The sequence below is a fragment of the Topomyia yanbarensis genome, chromosome 2 (assembly GCF_030247195.1).
Source record: "Topomyia yanbarensis strain Yona2022 chromosome 2, ASM3024719v1, whole genome shotgun sequence".
NCBI lineage: Eukaryota > Metazoa > Arthropoda > Insecta > Diptera > Culicidae > Topomyia > Topomyia yanbarensis.
Window position 1 is genome coordinate 332,622,536 of NC_080671.1, and position 21,609 is coordinate 332,644,144.

General features: G+C 43.5%; 1 protein-coding gene across 1 annotated transcript in view; it reads left to right on the top strand.

Moving 5' to 3' along the window:
- The window catches only part of LOC131683941 (semaphorin-5A), a 717,090-nt gene that overhangs the window by 690,615 nt on the left and 4,866 nt on the right, over positions 1-21,609 (top strand). The window contains exons 5-9 of the mRNA XM_058966353.1: positions 4,947-5,660; positions 12,434-14,055; positions 14,113-14,280; positions 14,337-14,492; positions 14,555-14,760. Of these exons, the coding sequence (XP_058822336.1) occupies positions 4,947-5,660; positions 12,434-14,055; positions 14,113-14,280; positions 14,337-14,492; positions 14,555-14,760 (2,866 nt within the window). The remainder of the gene's footprint in view (positions 1-4,946; positions 5,661-12,433; positions 14,056-14,112; positions 14,281-14,336; positions 14,493-14,554; positions 14,761-21,609) is intronic.

Genomic DNA, 21,609 nt, shown 5'->3' on the forward strand with positions numbered 1-21,609 from the left:
TCCCCATAAAATCTTGGTCAAGTCTCCCAAAGATTAGTTATTGCGTTCAATGTCGTGCAAATTTTAGTAAGTACTATTCCAATGATCCGATTTATGTAAAATCGTTTCACTACTTTATAAAAAATAAGATGATATATGAGTACTTTAATAGTAATTAGTAGTCGAGTAGATATACCCATACATAGTTTGATAAAAAATTAAATCATTTAATGCAAATTTAATAATTGCGGAATATTTTCTATAATGAAAGGATTTTTCATTTCAAACTTTCAAAATTACATCATGGGATCGAAACAAGTATAAAAATATTTTTGAAAAAAATATTGACAGAATGGAACACGTCATAGCCCAGGGGCAGGTCACTCTAGGAATGTATAACAAATTTGCATCAAATTAGAAAAAATGCATTTAATTTCCATTTTTGCATCAACTTTGCACTCCCTCTAAAAAAAGTTTGTTTAACAATCGTCCTACGCTGATCCACTTTGTTCGACGTTGTGTTGAATATACGGCTGGTTTTTTGTAGGGTTTTGACGTCTTACACGCAACGCAAAATACATTGCACGCAACGCAAAATACATTTTGAATTTCTATTTTGATGGAAAGAAATCCATTTAATTTCGCTGATTTTTCAAAATGCATCACAAGTGATCTGCCCCTAGTCTTAGCCAATAATAGAATCTTGCGCTTGATCAAGTCTCCCCCATGTTCCCCTACAAATCAGAATTTTTGCAAATGCGGGACACTTTCCGGGACGTTTTACCCAAAGGCGTTGTTTACTTATGTAAAGGCTCGCACAGAATGAAGCCAAATCTACCAATCGAACATGTCACCGGCTACCTATCGTGCATACTTCTTTATCTATGCCCTCATGCGTGGTCGCAAGGGGAGTATTGTTATTGGCAGGAAAAATATTACAATATAAGGAGTGAATAAATATATGTTTATATATTTACCTTTTCTCATTTCTTATATTGCTTACAAAAATCAGCAAGTTAACAAGAACATGATGAATGCATCTTTTAATTGATTCTCCGAACCTCTACAGTGCCACTGAACGACTCTGAGGCTTATTTTTCCTTTTTTGTATGATAAATTCACAAACGGAGCGTTACAAAACGCTCAATTATCCTATTGTGAATATTATGACATTCGTCTTCAAAGATATTTATGGTGAGTGATTTCATGAGTGTTGCCAGCTTTGATGAAACGTTTTCATTACAAGTAACGGACCGGTACGTTGTCTCGAAATATTCTCTACAGTGCGATAAAAAAGCAAATAAACAACTTCTGTTACATACAATAGTGCTTCTCCACTAAAATCTTTAAGTATAGTATATTTTGTAAATTGTTTTAAAAATGGGGTCGTACTAATACATGGTGTAAAGCGTGCCTCACAAACAGTTCAGCTTTTCGGAACACTCTTAAAAATGTATCCTGCAATATGGTACACTAGATTACGTTTTGAGTTTAGGCCTATGTACACCCTCGGTGAAAATGAACGTGAACTCGATGCGCACCAAATCGTTTTTCCAATATCTCACATATTAGTGCATAGAAATTGGTGAAACTGGAACTAAACGATAGTACATTAATATACTTAGCGAATCCATGTACAATTATTCAATATAATTGAATCAATGCAATAATATTCATATTCCCCGATCATTTTGAAAATACTACGGTGAAATACGTACGCAGTGGATATTTCACTTGTTCACAGGGAGTGTAAACGCAGTGATGGACGGAATTGATGCGGAGTGGTGAATATAAATGTCATCGTTGTTTACGGTGAACGTTCGCCTTCGAATACCAGATTGCATTCTGACAAACTGTAAACTGCCAGTTGAGCGTGAAATCGTTGTTCACTAATGAAACTATTCACGACGTCGTCCACCGTGAACAATGGAAGGTATTCAACACATGTTCACGTTCATTTTCACCGAGAGTCTAAATAGTGCTTTATCGAACGCTATCGTCAAAAATCTGTTTAACGAATTTACTTTAATTCCACAAAATCCACCTCAAAAAAGGAAGACATTTTAGACCCAGACTATATTTGGTGTTATCCACCTGGTTTACTTTTTCTTCCATCTGTTCATTATACTCTTTTTGATCTGACTTGATTTGTTTGATTTGCGGATGCCTTTGGTTAAGTTCATTAACCATTTTATATCGTCCGACTTATAAAATGATGAAGGAATTTCAGACATGAACTGTGATAAAGAAAGCAACTTCAAGTTATCTTTAAATTGAAGAGCAGTTGGAAGTTATTCAAGCGTTGTTCTTGCTATAAATTTACACTAAAAGTTCAAGTAATTAATTAATTTTAATTAATTTTCCAACAAACAATGACACAGTAAGTTAGCAATAAATGTTAAATGCGTTACTGTAGAAGTCTTGTTTTGGTATAACATTGGACTTCACTGTAAAAGGTTATTACTGTTCTGTCACAGTGACATCCCAAGTAACAATTAAAGTTTTATAGCATGCTACAAGTGCAATCTAAGTTTTATGAGTAGCTATAAAACTACCATAAAACCTCAATTGTTACTTGGGATGGTTTCGTTACTGTTCTATTCGATTGTCAAGTTCATCCGAGTCCTGCTTTGGCTTCAATTCTTTGAATAAATTCTAACACGTTATTCATTGATTAAATAGCATTCAATTAATCAGATGAAATAATGTTTGAAATGGTTTTCGCTGGGATGTTCCGTTTGCCACGATAAAGTTGCTTAATTTTTCATTCAGCATGAATTTATGTTGTAATTTGATCAAAGTCACTCAAAGTTACAGTAAATATTCCGGTTGCCAGAAAACAATAAATAGTCTGTATTCCACGCAGTGATGCGCATTCCTCTGTACGGGACTCTATATTGTATACAGACTCTAGTTTTACCATGCGGGACAAGACCTCGAAATGCGGGACTGTTCCGCATAATACGGGTCACCTTACTGTACGGTGTATACCGAAAATAAGAAATAAATAAATAAGGTTGCGAGTTTCTGCGTAGCTTTCGAAAGATCGTCTGAGAATTAGATTTCGCATTTTATTTATAAATGTAATCGATACTTCGAAATTAAATGGAATTTAAAATCTCTCCGACTGATGTATTTATTCTGCTCAATTCTCCATCGGTGTATGGCGCCCTCCATGTCTATTGGGTGAAGAAATAATAAGTATTCGCAATGGTTTTCAATTAAAACTGCCTTGTCAAATCAGCTCAACTTCGAATGTGATTATCGAGCAAGCTACATAGTAACGATGCTTTTACTGGTCCTCCTAAATCACGAATAAACTTGGCCTATCGGAGTGAAAGTCCTGCTCATCCAGTTTGTGTCAGTGGAATGTTATGCAACTTCTGTTGTATTAGTCAGTATAAGTATGGCATCTTCATGTGCATACTAAATTATTGTTAGGAAGTCGAATTGAAAATCAAAGAAGCACAAAACTGAGTCTCCGCCAAGGGCGCCAGCATACCACTTTTTACGGCCATGATAGACGAACCCTTATCCGTCTTATTAGTCAGAATGTCACACTATTTCGTTGATCGCATCACAGTATGACGAATTGTGGAAAAATAATAAGAAAAAACTATGGCTCACATGCGGTTAGTGCTACGATCCACTAATGTCACCAGTGTAATATCAATAAAATATTTATAATTGATGTAGCAAATTGTGGAAGCCTAATATTAATAAATGAGAAAGGCAAAATTACCCCACTAAAGTGGATTTAAACAGGTTTTTACAGGTATTTTAAAGATTATTAAATAAACATTTGCACTGTCACTGTCAAGCTGATTGAGTGAAACAAATATGATTAACCTTTTTTAATGGAACTTTAAACATCAAATTTATTTATCAAATAAGACGCTTGCAGTTGCAATGAATCGTAAAAAAATAATAGGAATGCCAAGTAAAGCTGGGATACAATGATGTCTGAGAAAACCGTTCGAAAGTTACATTTCCTCACCTCCTATCTCTTGGACCAGCATGAACCTAGACTATCATAATTTACATCAAAGAATTATTGTGCTAGGAATTTTAGCCAAGAACAGTTCTTAGATTGTTATAAGTTTCTGACAATTCAGGCCATTTACAAAAGAAAATCGTTTCCTAAGTTCAGTAATTCGTCAAATTCTACAGTATCATTTTTAGTTTAAAATTCAAATCCGAGTTCGAAAGTGAATACTCAGAACTTATATTTCATAAGAGATCAAGATTCCATTAACAAAATCGAAAGCTGATCGCATAAATTTGTTTGATTTGGAAGGAACGTTAAATCCTTCCACTATGTCATTGATCGCAACAAAATACACTTTTCACTTTCAATTTGTCGCACGGGTATTCGCACTCCGAAAGCAATAAAACGAATACTGTATGGCCCCAATTTGCAGTTTCACGTGGTGCTTATCTATACAGCGCCTCAGTTTGGATCTGTACCTGAAGCTAACTCAAACCTTCCTACCTACATTCGGCTAGATACCAACCCATTGCGGATCGTAGATCAAGATCGAATCTAAAATCTCAGACGTCTTTATTAATTGCAGCCAATAAAATGCGCGACTGTATGCATTGCTTGCAACGCTCCGCTTGTCTTGAAAACCACAATGAATGGGACGCAAAACTTGCAGTGCCGAACATCCACAACTTACGCCTGATGGGTAAAGGGGGTTGGTGGTAATGTGCGGTTTTGCGAAAAGCTTTATTGCGTTACGTTCTTCCGAGAAACCGAGACCACACTTTTCAACTTCAATATTCAATCGGAATAAGGTGGAAATAAAATCAAGCAATATCGACTGCGGTGTAACGACCGCATCACTGTCAACCGGTTTGACTTCGCCAGTTCTACAAACCGCAAAATTTTATTGCGTTCTCAGCTCCATCCGACCGAGTTCAGTTTGACTAAAGTGACACCTTTTCTTTCGTTCTGCTATTTCCAGGGACAACCTGTATCGACTCTCGCTGCATCTGGACGTACGGGAGCGGATGCCGTGGGAGGTGACCCAAGCAATGCGCAACACCTGCCTGGACAAGGGTCAGAGCGAAGAAGCCTGCCGTAACCACATCATGGTGCTGGAGAGCTTCGGCAATCGAGTGTATGCCTGCGGAACGTACGCCTTCAGTCCATACTGTTCGTGGAGGCAGATGGAAAACCTTACGGCTACGCGGTTCGACAATGGAGTGGCCAAATGCCCGTTCAGTCCGTTCGCCAACAACACAGTGCATATGTCCGACAACGGGAAGCTATTTGTCGGCACTACGACGGATTTTTCCGGATCGGATCCTGCCATTATACGAGCGGATGTGACAGAGGAGACCAGCCGAATGTTACGCACCAATCAGTACAATTCGAAGTGGCTGAACGATCCGCAGTTTGTGGGCAGCTTCGAAAAGGGCGAGTTTGTGTATTTCGTGTTTCGCGAGGCTGCAGTCGAGTATATCAACTGCGGGAAAATTGTTTACTCACGAATCGCCCGGATTTGTAAAAACGATCCCGGTGGTACACAGATTTTGAAAGATAACTGGACATCGTTCGTGAAGGCCAGACTGAACTGCTCGTTACCAGGGGACTATCCGTTCTACTTCAACGAGGTACAAGGAATGGTATACTCCCAGGAGGAAGCTGTGCTGTACGCCACTTTCACCACGCCAGAGTGAGTATGGATTTCGTATAAGGTTCGAACTTTCGGAACTAAAAGATTGGTTTTAGGTTTATCATTATTTTTTAAATTCTTAGGTTTATTATTTTTTTTATTCAGTTCGTTTATTTAATAGGCACAAATGCGCTAGCTTGGCGGTTTTAGACAAATTTGCTGAAGACATACAAGCGCTATCTAACGTTTCCATCTGACGTGAAATTCAAAAGTAAGCATTATGGAATTAAAAACGATTTTTGCATTTCTCATATAGAAAGGTTATGCAATTGCTCCAAAAACCGACTTTCTAACCGAGGCCTGCAGGACCGAGTGTCATATACTATTCGACTCAGTTCGTCGAGATCGATCTCTCGATACCGGTGTTTGTTTTGTGAGCCAATTACCTCCCGTTTTTGTCACGATTCTGTCGGGTAGTCCATGGCGGCGAATCTACCCTATCGTGAATTCCCAGGCGGTAGATTGCTCCCGATACCGATGTACCTTTCTGTGAGCCATTTAGCTGCCCGTTCCGTCTACTCGGCCTAGTCCCAGGCGGTGGACGTAGCCTACTCAACGGGCCAGCCAGTAGGTGCTGAGGTCCGTCCAGCGATTCCGAGTGGAGCGTAGCTTCCGGTTCACTGGCGCCACAACGGCCCACTGCAAGCTACTCGACACGTTCTACTCGGTCTAAACCCCCGCGGTGGATCTAGCCTACTCACAAGCTACCCGGTAGGGTGTCGAGGTCGATCCTGCGATTCCGGTGAAGCCTGAGGTCCGGTGCACTGGCGCTCCGACGACCCAAGCCCGGTGCTATGTCGTACTACTCAACTGGTCCCCGGCAATGTACCTAGTCTATACCGTCGGAGAGCTCCCCGGCGGTGGAATTTCTCCCAAAACCCGATTTGTGGTTTCCCGACGGCGTTCTAGCCAATGGCGTTACTTTGTTGGTCCCTGCGCCACTTTCTCTGCAGCTCGGAGAGTATACTCGTAACCACTCTATTGACAGCGTCCCATATATACTCGTCGTGGCACATTTCTTAGACGATATTGTCCAATGTCACACCAGCCATACTCCTACGAACTTCTTCGAACCTAACCTTTCAAATACCACGTGTTCCGGTGTTTCTAGCACGTCCACAAACTCCGGGCAAAAGGGTGACAAAGCATGTCCAAACCGATGCAGGTGCTTCCGGAAGCATTCGTGCCCGGACAAAAACTGCGTCAAATGAAAGTTCACCTCTTCCTGTTTCTTATGTACCCAAGCAGATACATTTGGGATGAGCCGGTGGGTCCACCTTCTTTTCTCAGCGTTGTCACACTTTTGCTGCCACTTAGCCAACGAGTCCGCTCGGACTTGCATTACGTGAATTTCTCCGCTGGTAGCATTCTACGTCCTTAATCGGAGTGATGCAGATGGGAATCATCCCGGCAATTACGCATACCGACGATATCGTTCTGTACGCACTCGCGACACGACCAGCTAGAAAACGTCTCGTGCTGCCTCTTGCTCTTCCGTGATTCGGCATGATCCTTGCCAATGCGTTAGTTGTCCTCGCAGTCTTCTCACATACATAGTCGACATGGCTGTTGTAATTTAACCGATCGTCGACCATCACACCCAGGTGCTTCAGCGCACGCATTGATGGAATAGATTGTCCCCTGACGCTGATCTCGACACGCTGGAGTTTTTTTCAGTTGCTGACAAGCACTACATTTGTCTTGTGGTGAGTCAGCTGCAACTTGACGTCAGCCATCCAGGTTTCCACGATGTCTATTGTCTCAGCCGTCAACCTCCTCAAGGGTCTCGCCGGTTATCGTCAGGACAACTTCATCTGCAAAGCCGACGATCTCAACTCCCCTGGGCAGTTCCAGTGTTAACACTCCGTTGTACATAATATTCCAGAGCGTTGGGCCGAGTATGGAGCCCTGAGGCGCTCTCGTCGTTACCCTAATCGACATCTGCCCCGTGTTCGTTGCGTAGACCAGTACTCGGTTCTGAAAGTAACCTTTCAGAACTTTGCGCAGATAGTCCGGAACCCGCATTCTATGCAGCGCTACGGCGATGGCTCCCCAGCTAGCACTGTTGAACGCGTTCTTCACGTCTATCGTTACCACGGCGTAGTAGCGATTAGCCCTTCTCTTTTGCTTCAACGCTTTCTTCGCGCTCACGATGACTGTGCAAATGGCGCCACCGTCAATATCCCTTTCCGGAGCCCGAACTGCCTCTGCGATAGTCCGTTCTCACTTTCAGCTTAGGCCGTCAGCCTGTTGAAGATGACCCTTTCCAGGAGTATCCAGCAGGCACACGGGCCGATACGATGCTGGATCTCCTGGTGGTTTCACTGGTTTTGGCAGCTTCTGGATCTTCCATCTATCCGGGAAATAGCCATTGTCCAGGCATTTCTGTAGAACTATCCTGAACCTGTCCGGAAACACCAGGATCGCAGTCTTCAGTGCCACGTTTGGGATACCACCCGCTCCGGGAGCTTTCTTCACTTTCCGCCCTTTTGCCACAATAAGGAACTCTTCGTTGGAAACTCGATTGTCGCCAGCATTTCCACCATCTGCATCAACGTACGGTGTAGGCGGCCATGCGGTTGGGTCGTGCTTCGGGAAAAGACCCTCCACAATAATGTGCAGCTTGTCGGCGCACATTTCGACTGGCGTCATTGGACCCTTGATCCTGTCCATAACGACACGGTAAGCATTTCCCCAGGGGTTGATGTACACTTCTCTGCACAGCTACTTGTAGCAGATGGACTTGCTTTGCTATCTCGTGTTTAAAAGCGGCCCTGGCCACACGGAAAGTTACCTTATACTCTTCTCTGACTGCCACAGATCTTGCTCTCTGAACGCGTCTTCTGGCTTTTAGGCAAGCAGCCCTGAGGATGCTGAGCCTATCACTCCACCAGTACGCCGAACGCCGGTAGTTCCTAGACTCCTGTTTCCTCGGCATTGTTACATCACATGCTCTCGCTACTGTTTCCGACAGCAAATCGGTACTCTGAATTGTAATGACGCTGTCAGCACGAACTGCTTCTACAAAACGGTCCTTGTCGAAGTCCTTTATTTTCCACTTCCGCTCACTCTCTGTCCTCTCTCTCAATGTAACTGTCCTCACTCTCAATGTAACCGTACAATTTCGTCAACCAATGGTGTAGTGGATCGCTTGGTGGTCACTATGTGTGTACTGCTCACTAACTCTCCAATCCATGTTATCCATCAACGAAGGGCTGCAGAATGTTATGTCGATGATGGATTCTAGACCGTCTTTACGGAATGTGGTAGCGGAACCTTCGTTGCACAGTCTCACATCCAGCTTCGCCAAGACTTCCAACAAGCTGTAACCTCTAATATTGGTCAGCCTGCTACCCCCCTCCACGGCCCAAGCGTTAAAGTCTCCTCCTATAACAACCGGCGTTCGTCCGACTAACGAGTCGGTTAGTGCGTCCAGCATCCGATTGTATTTCCCTGGTGTCCATCTCGGGGGAGCATAGCAGCTACAGACGAATACGTCGTTAATCCTGGCGATCACGAAGCCTTCGTGTGTGTTATCCACCACCTCTTGGACAAGGAAACCGCTCATTACTTGTATTGCAGCCATCCATGCACTATCCACCACCAAGTTACCGTTACCGGGAGGAACACGATACGGCTCTGCAATAATTGCAAAGCCGCACTTCGCTTCTGTTGTCGACTGCCACAACAGTTGCTGTCGCAATGATTGAGATTAAGCTGGGTTATCTCCATCATCATTAGCCTGCCATCGCCTTTATATACGCAGGGTATTTGAAGCCACCCGTCATGTGGTCGTTTCAGTCCTCCGGTTTGCAGATCATACACCTTGGTTGCTTCGTGTAGTCTCTAGCAACGTGCTCCTTTTCTCCGCATTTTACATATCTGTCCGGGCCCTTGCAGTTCCTCGCCAGGTGTCCGAGGTCAAAGCATCTGAAGCATCGTTCCAATGCTTGGAAACTCGCGGAGTGACTCTCAGTAAGTATACCGACCATCCTTTCATCTTACCGGTCTCCGCCAGCCTTTTGGCAGCGGCCACCGGTAGTCGAATCTCCGCCGTTTGAGTACCTCCATAAGATTTCCAAATCCGGATAGCCGCCGGTACATCCAGTTTGCACTGTTCGATCGGTGTACTCTTCAGTTCCTCCACGGTCGTTATCTCATCTAGACCCTTGCACTCGACTACGGCTTACTGCGACAGGGCTCTCACGTTCGCTTCGCACCCCTATGATTTAGCAACGAGCTCGCGGTAGGTCGAGCTCTTGACAGAAGGATCCTTCTTCAGCTCGAAGATCATCTCGCCCTTCTGAGTACGCCTCGTTCTAACAACGTTCTCTCCCAACTCCTTTAGCTCTGGTCCTCTCTCACTTACTTGAGAAGAGCGGCGTAGGACGTCGTATCGTTCGCTTCGACGATCAGTGCATCTCCTTTTGGCACCTGCTGACGAGCCGAAGGTTTTCCTCCCTTCTTCTGCTCCCTTTTCCGCTCTTTCTTCTTCTTCTTCTGCTGTTTCCCGTGCTTCTTCTTCCGATCTACAACGGTACTCCAGCTTTCTCCCTGTTGGGTGTCGTCTTTTTCTTTGGGAACAGCCACAGCGTCCTCGAACGTTTGCTTTTTGGGTCCGCCTGGTCTTCCGTCTTCCGGCGAGGATCTTGTCTTGGAGGCACGGAAACTGGCGTATTCTCCACATCAATCAGTTTCTCCTTACCCTGCTTCGGAGGGGCTAGGAAGATAGTAGCCTTAGCCGACGCCAATGCTCACTCAGCTACATCAGCCCTCCGCGTTGCCGTTACGTATTCATTCACGACAGACAGTAGTCCCTTTCGAATTCTGATGATCATCTCTTTAATGCCCTTATGGACATTGTTTCTCGCAGTCACAAACTTGTTGAGCTCCTCCACCAAGTGCTTCGCTGCCACTACTTTTGGCTTCTGCTGTTGCTGCCGCTGCTGTTGCTGCTGCTTCTCCACCTCCTGCTCTTGCTGAATGAGTTCAGCTACAGATGGTGGTGGTAACCTCACCAACCCACCTCTGGCGAACGGATTCGCCGTGCCTGCTCCGTATATGTTAGTTTCTTGTTTTTTTCTCCATTTTCTTGGGTCCCAGCTCCGAGTCGCTATCACCACTTGTTGCACATAGTCGCCTCTCGTGATCCCATGATTATCTATACTACCAAAATATTAGCATCTGGGAGGTCATGCAAGGGTTGATAGTATCCTTCATGAAGAGTAGTGTTCAGAGCCGGATCGGCATAATGTGTCTGTGTATGTATGTGTGAGTATGTGCAGACATGTTAACAAAATGTCCACATCGGTTTCTCGGAGATATCTGAACCGATTTTCCCATCGGCTGCCATTGAATTTCATTTTGATCCGACATCTGGTTCCGGAGATACGAGTTGAAGAGTACGGTTACATAGAAAATCTTGTTATAATTTGTCCACATCGGCTTCTCGGAATTTTCTGTATTGATTATCACGATCTTATGTTACTATGTTTTAATTGCCGCATGGTTCTACTGTATCGATTTTGTTTGCTATTTTCGGCAAATTTAAGACTGAAAGACACGAAAGCAATGAAATTGAAAGACTGATAGGTATTCTAGAGCGAATCAGTTATAAACTTAGAACGGAAAACTAGGGCTAGACAGGCTCATATGGACATGATCGAAAGGAAATGTGAAGAGACCTTTGCCTTCTGCTATGTAAGAGTTGGGCGTTGCACCCAAGTCTACCGCATGGTCTTTGACAGAACATAACTTATTATCATGTTTAACCGCCGGCGCCGATGAGTTATGTTCTGCCAAAGACCATGCGGTAGACTTGGGTGCAACGCCCAATTCCTACTTAGCAGAAGGCAAAGGACTCTTCCCATTTCCCCCCACAACTTTGTTCCGCTGTTCATCACCTTTTGAGAGGACATGAAATAGCTGATACTTTGCAGTCATTGCCGTCGAACGTCAGCGTTCTCCATTATTACAAGCTTGGCGCTTTGTAGAGAAGATATCCTTGGCGAGCACCTTCTGCCGTTACTTTTGACCTTCTGGCCGGAAAGTCTTCGTCTGCCGCTTCAGCGCTTGATTAAATCTTCCGCAAAACCGACGGATGGCCGCAACGCGACTTGTACTCGATACTCTCAGAGCACCATGATCTTGTGTGTGCGTACTCGGCTGTATCCGGCCGACACAAAATCCGCCACGATAACGGACTTCTCTGCTCCAAGGTGGATCCGGCGGTAATCACAAACCATTGATTTATAGCCTACTTAAATTAATTGACGATTCACGCCATCTTCTGTATCATAAATTCTTATTAAATCATGGCTATCTTCCCAATAGATAGTAACAAAGAAAATAAACATTAAAACATAAGTTCAGCAAAATTGTAAATAAATTAATAACAATCTATTATCAAAATAAAATGTTATTTTGAGAAAAAGTCAAGTTAATGTCACTGACGATGATTTCAGTTCCTGAAGCAGGCCCTAACTTGGAGGTTAGAACCGCATCCTACTCTCAAACAGATAAGATTTCCGTATGCTTACTTTGCTACTTTCGCGCTCATTTTAGATATTTGTAGCTAATTCTGGAATTTGTGTTTTTAATCATTCATTTAAATAGGAGAGAAATATGTCTCTGAATCTTGATCAAACCTTTATTTGATATTAACTTTACATTTTCTAGCTAGTTCCGAAAGCAAATTTCTCCATCCCACTAAGGACACATAAAGTCTCATTAAATCAAAACGATGAATAATCCAACCCTTCTCATCCCAACAGAAACAGCATTCATGGATCAGCCATCTGTGCATACAACATGTCCTCCATTCAGGCCGCCTTTTCAGGAGCCTTCAAGTACCAGGAATCACTTGGCTCGGCATGGCACCGCCAAGATGCTCTGCACCGAGATCATTACGAGTGCAACGCCGTACCAACAGCTCGCCGTATATCGCTAATCGATTCTTCCAAATATCAGCTGATGGATCAAGCGGTGCAACCGATCATTGGTCAACCACTGCATCACACTAAACTGGAACGCTTCGGTCACATTGCGATCGATATCATTCCTACGAAACTGCACGAAAGGGTACATATCATTTACGTTGCGACCGACAACGGGCTAATTAAGAAGATCTCCGTTTTGCCGCGCACGAAAAGTACATGCGTTGTGGAGATTTGGAGACCTGATCCAGCCGCCGAATCGAAAATACGGACGATTCAGTATGTGAAAGAAACCGATTCGTTGTACGTTGGAACCGATTCGGCTCTAAGTCGAATTTCGTCCCATCACTGCAATCGACACATTTCGAAGCTGAGCTGCCTGAACTCAATGGATCCTCATTGCGGTTGGAACGAATTGCAGGAAGCATGTACCATTGCCCCTAACGGAGATACACTGGCAAAATACTGGATACAAAATGCTACCGAATGTCCGGTCCTAACTGCTCCGGTAGATGGTGGATGGTCCGCTTGGTCGGATTGGAGCAAATGTGCTCAGTTCAATGGAAATATGCAACCGTCTAACGCTAATGAAGAGTTGACACAGAATGCCGATTCTTGTCTATGCCGGACGAGGGCATGTGACAACCCGTCACCGAAGAATGGAGGCCGCACGTGTACCGGAGTCAGTATCGCAGTCACAAACTGTACCGTGCATGGTGGTTGGACAGATTGGAGTGCATGGTCGGCTTGCTCGCAAACATGCGGTATGGCAGTTAAGACCCGGAGACGAACCTGCGGCAATCCGAAACCCGCACACGGTGGACGAGTTTGCGTTGGGCCAGATCGTGCGGAAATCTACTGCTCGCATCTTCCTCCCTGTCCAGCTCCGAAGCAACCACCAATCGATGGAGGATGGGGTCCGTGGGGTGTTTGGGGAGAATGTAGTGCTGCCTGCGGTGGCGGTTTTCGGATCCGCAGACGTAAATGCGATGATCCAATTCCCCAGAACGGTGGAATGGAGTGCCCTGGGTGTCACTTAGACTACGAAATTTGTAACCCTCATGCGTGCCCGGATGTGAAACGAGCTGGAACGTGGACTGCATGGTATACGGTGCCAAATGGAACGCTCCCGAATGGTGATTTCGTTGAGAAACGGGTCAGATATACGTGCAAAGCTCAGATCGCTGATTCATCGCTCTTGAAAATCACACAAAAAGAGGAAACTAGGATATGTCATGCAGGTGGATCGTGTCAACGATCTTTGAGTGATTCTGGGCATTCCAGTGGGAGTGGTGGGGGAGTAGCTGAAAATGAAGAAGGTTGGAGCGTTTGGAGCTCATGGAGTAGCTGCAGTGCTTCCTGCGGTGGTGGGCATCAGTATAGGACCCGAACGTGTGAGAAAGCAGAATGCGACGGAGTTAACAATATGGCGAGAGCTTGCAATAATCTACCGTGTAAAGGTTTGTCATCTGAGTTTAATATTTGACCCGTTATATATCTGCTTTTATTTGGATCAGGTGAATGGGGATGCTGGAGTGACTGGTCGCCCTGTTCCGTATCATGTGGACTTGGTTCCAGAACGCGATCGCGACAGTGTCTATCAATGTCCGGTAATGTAATTTTAGGGAATGATTGTGAAGGACAAAGTACTCAGTACGACACCTGCGAGATGCCCAGCTGTGATTGTGAGTGATAATTTATAATATGAAGGAATATTATACTGATTTCATACTACTTACAGCTTTCCTTGGATGGGGTGAATGGAGCGATTGGTCTCAGTGTAACACAGATGGTGAAAAAATTAGAACCAGAATTTGCTTGATACCTACTCCGGACAAGACAATGTGTCAGGGCAGCGATCGCGAGATTCGCAAGTGTCACGTGGAAATGAGTAACGGTAAGTTGATCAGTTATTGAGGCTACAATTACTGAGTGACGGCGTGCTTATTTATCTTTTAGAAATTCCTCATGCCCTGACAGCTGGAACCTCGTCGGTGGCATGGATTGTTTTTGTAATTGTGACGGCAATTATCCTGTGCTGCGCAGCTAGCGTGCTCATCACCATTACTATGATTAAAAGGAAGGCTAAAGGAATCACAGCGATCCAGGGTTCGCCTTGCTACGGATCCTATCCGAATCAGTACTCTTCGTTGCCGACGAAAGACGTAAGTGTTTATTAAAATTAAATATAGATTGTGTGTATGGTAAACACTCAATTCAGTTCGGTAATTTCCGCACAGATGAACAGTCAGTAAAATTTTTCAACTGATAGCTCAACAAAGTGGCGTAAATTTTCTGATTTTCAGCGATATATTTACCGAGTTTATTCAAAACAAACGTCACTTCTACTGAGATCTCGGTAAAAGCTTTGTTAGCTGAGTGCTCGGCTGTGCAAAACTCGGTAAAAGTAGCGAAAAAATCTGGGATTCGGTAGAACAAGATTAAGTGTGTAGATCTGATATTATCAGTATTATTGGTACCGTGCTGGAACTATAAATTACTAGCTAATACCAATCGCGCGCTGCGGCGACTTTCAACCAAATAGGAGGAAAACACAATTTGTTCCGATGCGCCATCTGGCGGGCAGATAATCCTCAACCAATGGCACGCAAACACGCTCCATAACAAACTATGTATAATTTTTTACGCAAATCGGTTAAGCCGATTAATCATATACATACAAACTTTGACTTTTAAAATCGTTCCTTACCGAGAAATACATATTTTTTATTTCGTCATTAGGATGTCGCTTTCCACGTTAGACTGGTTCAAAAATTGTGAGTCAGATCTAGAGGTTTCAGAGATATAATTTTTTGAAAATAAGAAATCTATGTACACACCCCACATGCATGGAAACGATGAAACCGCATGGTAGTGCACCATACACCTCCAGCGAATCACAGCAGCTGTGAATAAAAAAAATCGATGATTTACTTACAAGCTGGGTGCAACATTCGTTTCAACCTGGGGGCTGTCCATTAACCACTAAAAAAAAATTAGACATTGCAGACCCTCGCGTTCAAAATATTTTTACCGAGCGTCATCTTTGGTTAGAAATTCCACTTCAATAAAAATCCTGGTGGTTTTAAAAGGGACATATTTATTTTTGTATCAATTAAAGGGCATTATTTATTTTTGTATCAAAAATCCAGAAGAAGCATGAAAAGAAATAAGTAAAACATTTTTATAAGTTTATTCGTTTATTCATATTTCTTCCGTCGAAAATACCGAATACCGTTTAACAATAATACCGTTTAACAATAATATAGTTTTAATTTTGATGCTTAAACTATGGAATAACTGTGTTCCCGAAATTTGCTTTATACGTGTATATCGATTATGTTTTTCCATTTTATTGTATTCGGATTCCGAAAAAAGCTGATAGTGTATTTTTGAATCTGGCTTGGAAATAGCCCAATTATAAAGTTCTTGGGCTGTTGTTATATGATGACCTTGCAAACTCGCTTTCACAGCGTTAGGTTTTGATACTCCTCTCAAAGCATCACAAGGGCCCTTTCCATGACAACTTGTGAAAAAATTCCATTCGGCATCAATGCCAAAATCTTATTGTTTAATGTTTTGATGATGTATACATACGCATACGGTATGTGTGTCACTTGTCCCTGCTAAAATGCAGTGTTTTGGACGTTTACTAGCGAACATGGAAAATCCTTTTTTAATATTATAATATTATCATCAAAATATTAATCTTATTTTTAAAACGTTACAAAGCAGTAAATCACTTCCAGATGGTGTTAACTCCTATCATGATTTATTTCACTGTTTATTCCTCACATGACTTGTTTGTTGTTTATTCCGTTTGTTTCTTGTCGAATAAGAAACCTGCAGTGACTTCTGGTCTGCTAAGTTCCTCAACCAATCAAAAGTAAACAATTTTGATTTTCTTTTTTAGTCCGACATTCGAACAATAATTTAGTGTGTACATGGATACGACACATTTATTTTAAGACTTATTCTCACTTAGTTTATTAAGGAGATCAAGATTTCTGCACTCTCGTAATGCTGACGTCCTTGACGGGGGCTAATCCGGCCTACGGCACTGCATCGGCCTGCGCAAGTAAAATGAAATTGTTGGAAGTTGCAATGTAAAGTTAATTGTCTGTAAGACAATCTAACCGGTAACTAATGTAGATTATAATGTCCCTGAATCTAGGGTCGTGCGGAAATAAAATCTGAAAGACCCAGATGATGGATAAATCTATGTCGAACAAGATTCACCATCAAAGACGTCCCATTTACCCCATCGCATTTGATCTTCTCTCAGATCAAAGATAATCCGCTAAGTATTCTGAAAATTTCGAAGAATTGATGCAGAAATATGCAGCTGTGACAAATGTATTGAAAGTTCGCCCAGATACACTCAGAGTTGTAAAATTCTATCTAAAGCAAGCAAATCACGTTACCGTTGACAAGTCTTTTATGAAGCACTACCGCATCTACATCCTCGCTCATATAATGGAGATTGATGTCGTAGTTAGTCGATTTGAGTTTGTCTAGTGTTGATCTACTGAAAAACGGGCTTGACTGTTATTAAGCTGCTTATACCGTGCATCATGCATTGCAGCATTGCTCTAAATTCAACTAAATGGGCCTTTGTACCAATAAGGCTCGATATAACAATAGCTCGTTCCTTCCTTGTTGTCGAACAGCTTTTTCAACGCTTCCTTCTTCTTCTTCTTCGACATTATCTTTGCCGGACGGCCGCTACCGGCCTTCCGCTCCACGCTCAGAGATGCCAGGATCCGGTAAACTGTACTCACAGGCACGTTTTCGTCTCGAAAGTGGTACTTTTTTCCACGACGACCATGCGTTTCGTAAAACCGTATAACATTCTTGCGGAGTGCTTGCAATTTCGACGCTATATTCAATTGAACTGACAGCACCCGAGCGAAAAGAAACAATCCACCCATTTCTAGGGAGTCCAGAGAGCAATTCTCTTGGAGAGAAAAAAAATTACGCCCTTTATTTAATTACAGAAAGGTATTGAAATCATTCTCATTATTTATTGAACACCCGTTATCAATTATTTTGTCATCAAAAATCCATTCAAACATCTAACACACTTTACAAATGTTTCCCCGGTGGTAACAATACTTTATCAAAGCGATTACGTGAATAGTGTAAAGTATTCGGAGGATCGCGCCGACCATAAATTGGTTCTGAGTACAGACACTTTATACACAGAGTTGCGGAGAGAAAAACCGTGAAACTAGCAACCATGAATATTTACTGGCAGGAAGATCCCATAAGCTTTGCACGGGCTTCCCTCTTCACTTCCCCTTCCAATACCCTCATGCTCGTTTGGCTGAATTTTTGACGTTTTTAACAGTCCGATTGACTACATTTTTTGACACTTTGCTAGTCTGTGTATAAAGCAGGAGGGTGTCACTCCTGTCATTCGCTTTTGAGATATACGGACTTTGACAGTAGTCAACATATGATGGGCCTAGCTGCATCTAGGCCCACGTCGCCCGTGCAATAGCATTGGGTTGTTTTGATTTTAACAAAGGCAGATGTTGGCTAGGACAAAATGGCTGCCTAGCAGGGGGCTGGTATAAAGTGTCTGTAGTCCTGAGCTCCATTTCGTTTGATCACGACCAATGAATGTTTCTGGGTTATTATTAATTTCTTTTGATAAATAATCGGAGTATTCAGATTCTTCTTCGTTTTGCAAATCAGCTTCGCCATCTTTCTGCTGTTAATTTTTTTTTTTTTTGAATTGTTTCCTTTATTTCCGATTTCTTGAGGCGATTGTAAACACGGGCAAATCGTCTTAAAGCCATTTCAAATTTTTGTTGCTTCTAGATCCTACAATTTGAATAATTATGACAACTTATAACACAAAAATCACAACAAAATTAGACAATAATGGCAAGGTTAGGTTATGTTGGAATCAAATACTTGTCAAGTAGACTACAGTGGGCGAAATGAAAGTACTTAACCTGACATTCTACTTTCTACTACTGCTGGAGTCAGACCAATCGAACAACAGGCTCCTCGGTCTAAAATTATTTTTGCCATCATGAGTAAAGTCGACGAAAAAGTTCTACTCCGACCCAACGCCGCAGTCGTTGTTTTTTTTTGCTCAATATCACCGAAGTTTTGTGAAGTACCTTCTGAAGGTGCAAATGTAACTTAGGCTCACGGAAGTCGCGTACCTTCAGTATCATCATCTTCGCAATGCAGTGTTAATAGCCAAAAGATTCGTTTTGAAAAACAGTTTATAACACGTGATTGAAAGTGACAACATTGGAATTAAGATTCCCGTATATATTGAAAACGTCTATATAGGCATTGACATAAACTAGAAAATGACATTTCTTTACAGCATGAATGTTTCACATTTCGGACCCGTCCACAATAATTTGGAGAAAACAACCTTTTCAAACACGTAACATGCATGATACCAAATCAGACAAACTAATTGAATCAATAAAAACCTGTTTTAATCCACCGAGCGGTGCAATTGTGCCTTTCTCAATCATGAACACGAGAATGTTTGCGTTGTTTATATTCATTAACAGCTTTCAAATGCAAATATTACATTTTATTCTTTTTTTTATTTCGACTATGTTAGTCATATTTTCTTTTTTACATTTTAACGACATTCAATTAGCTAGAGATTACTGGGTAGGGAAAGTTATGAAAACACGGCACGGGCACGGAACAGGCAGAACTCGGTTTTCCGAACCAAAAAGCGCCAGCAGGAAGACCGAGATCGCGAAGCGATGGAGCAGCTATACCGCGCTAAAGACACACGGAAATTCTACGAGAAGTTGAACCGCTCGCGCAGGGGCCACGTACCACAGGCCGACATGTGCAGAGATTCAAACGGAAATCTCACGGACCAGTGTGAGGTGATCCAGAGGTGGCGGCAGCACTACGAAGAACACCTGAACGGCGATGCAGCAGACGATGAGGATGGCACGGTAACGCACGTGGGAGCACGCGCGGAAGACATTACACTACCGGCTCCGGATCTTCAAGAAATCCAGGAGGAGATTAGCCGGCTCAAAAATAATAAAGCCGCTGGGGTTGACCAAATACCAAGCGAGCTACTAAAACACGGTGGCGAGCCACTGGCTAAAGCGCTGCACTGGGTGATTACCAAGATTTGGGAGGAGGAGATTCTACCGGAGGAGTGGATGGAAGGTGTCGTGTGTCCTATCTACAAAAAGGGCGACAAGCTGGATTGCTGTAATTACCGAGCAATCACCCTGCTGAACGCCGCCTACAAGGTACTCTCCCAAATACTATGCCGTCGACTATCACCAAGTGCAAGAGAGTTCGTGGGGCAGTACCAGGCGGGTTTCATGAGCGAACGATCTACCACGGACCAGGTGTTCGCTCTTCGTCAAGTACTGCAGAAATGCCGCGAGTACAATGTGCCCACACATCATTTGTTCATCGACTTCAAAGCCGCATACGACACTATCGATCGAGATCAGCTATGGCAGATAATGCACGAGTACGGATTCCCGGACAAACTGACGCGATTAGTGAAGGCGATGATGGATCGGGTGATGTGCGTAGTACGTGTCTCAGGGACGCTCTCGAGTCCCTTCGAATCACGCAGAGGGTTATGGTAAGGTGATGGTCTCTCGTGTCTGTTATTCAACATCGCGCTGGAAGGTGTAATAAGAAGAGCAGGGATCGACACGAGTGGTCGAGTTCACAAAGTCCGTTCAGCTACTTGGCTTCGCCGATGACGTTGATATTATTGCACGAAACTTTGAGAAGATGGAGGAAGCCTACATCAGACTGAAAAGAGAAGCCAAGCGCGTCGGACTTGCCATCAACACGTCGAAGACAAAGTACATGATAGGAAGAGGTTCACGAGAAGAGAATGAGAACCACCCGCTTCGAGTTTGCATCGGTGGCGACAAAATCGAGGTGGTTGAAGAGTTCGTGTACTTGGGCTCACTGGTGACCGCCGACAATGATACCAGCAGAGAGATTCGTAGACGCATCGTGGCAGGAAATCGTGGTTACTTTGGCCTCCGCAAGACACTTCGGTCGAACAGAGTTCGCCGTCGTACGAAGTTGACCATCTACAAGACGCTGATTAGACCGGTAGTTCTCTACGGGCACGAGACCTGGACCATGCTCGTGGAGGACCAACGCGCACTTGGTGTCTTCGAACGGAAAGTGCTGCGTACCATCTACGCTGGAGTGCAGATGGAAGACGTCACATGGAGACGGCGAATGAACCATGAGTTGCATCAGCTGTTGGTGGAGCCGCCCATCTGTCATACCGCGAAAATCGGACGACTACGGTGGGCCGGGCACGTAGCCAGAATGTCGGACAATAGCCCGGTGAAAACGGTTCTCAATTGCAATCCGACCGGTACAAGAAGACGTGGCGCGCAGCGAGCACGATGGATCGACCAGGTGGAAGATGATTTGCGGACCCTTCGCAGACTGTGTGGCTGGCGACGCGCGGCCATGGACCGAGTGGAATGGAGGAATATTTTGTATACGGCACAGGCCACTTCGGCCTTAATCTGTTAATAAATAAAACTAAAAAAAGTTATGAAAATTAGAGCCATGGTACTCAAGTGAGAGCAAGGATGCGAAGTAAACAGATTGGAAAACTAGAAGTGGCAGGGTCATTAGAACAGGCTTAATACCGTACGGGCTTGATTTTTGTCTTCTGCTAATGAGGGTCGAGCTTGGACAGCATAACTACGACTCACCCGAGTTCACTAGCATGTGTCCTGGTATAGATAAACATGTCCATCTTTACTGTGACCGTCGGTTGTCACGTTGTGAAAATCGGCCCAACCATTTTCGAGAAACTGATATGAGTTTGCTAGTTTTGAAAGATCGCCGCTTTTCCCGGGCACTTCCGGAACCGTTTATGGTGGTCAATGTAGTCAACGAAAGTTTGGTTGGCCGTCGGTGACTTAGAACAGCAAATTTAATTTGTTTGAGAGACATTTGAGCGAAATTTTTACCTTTTTTGCTTTCATCGGAGTATCGGTTTGAATCGC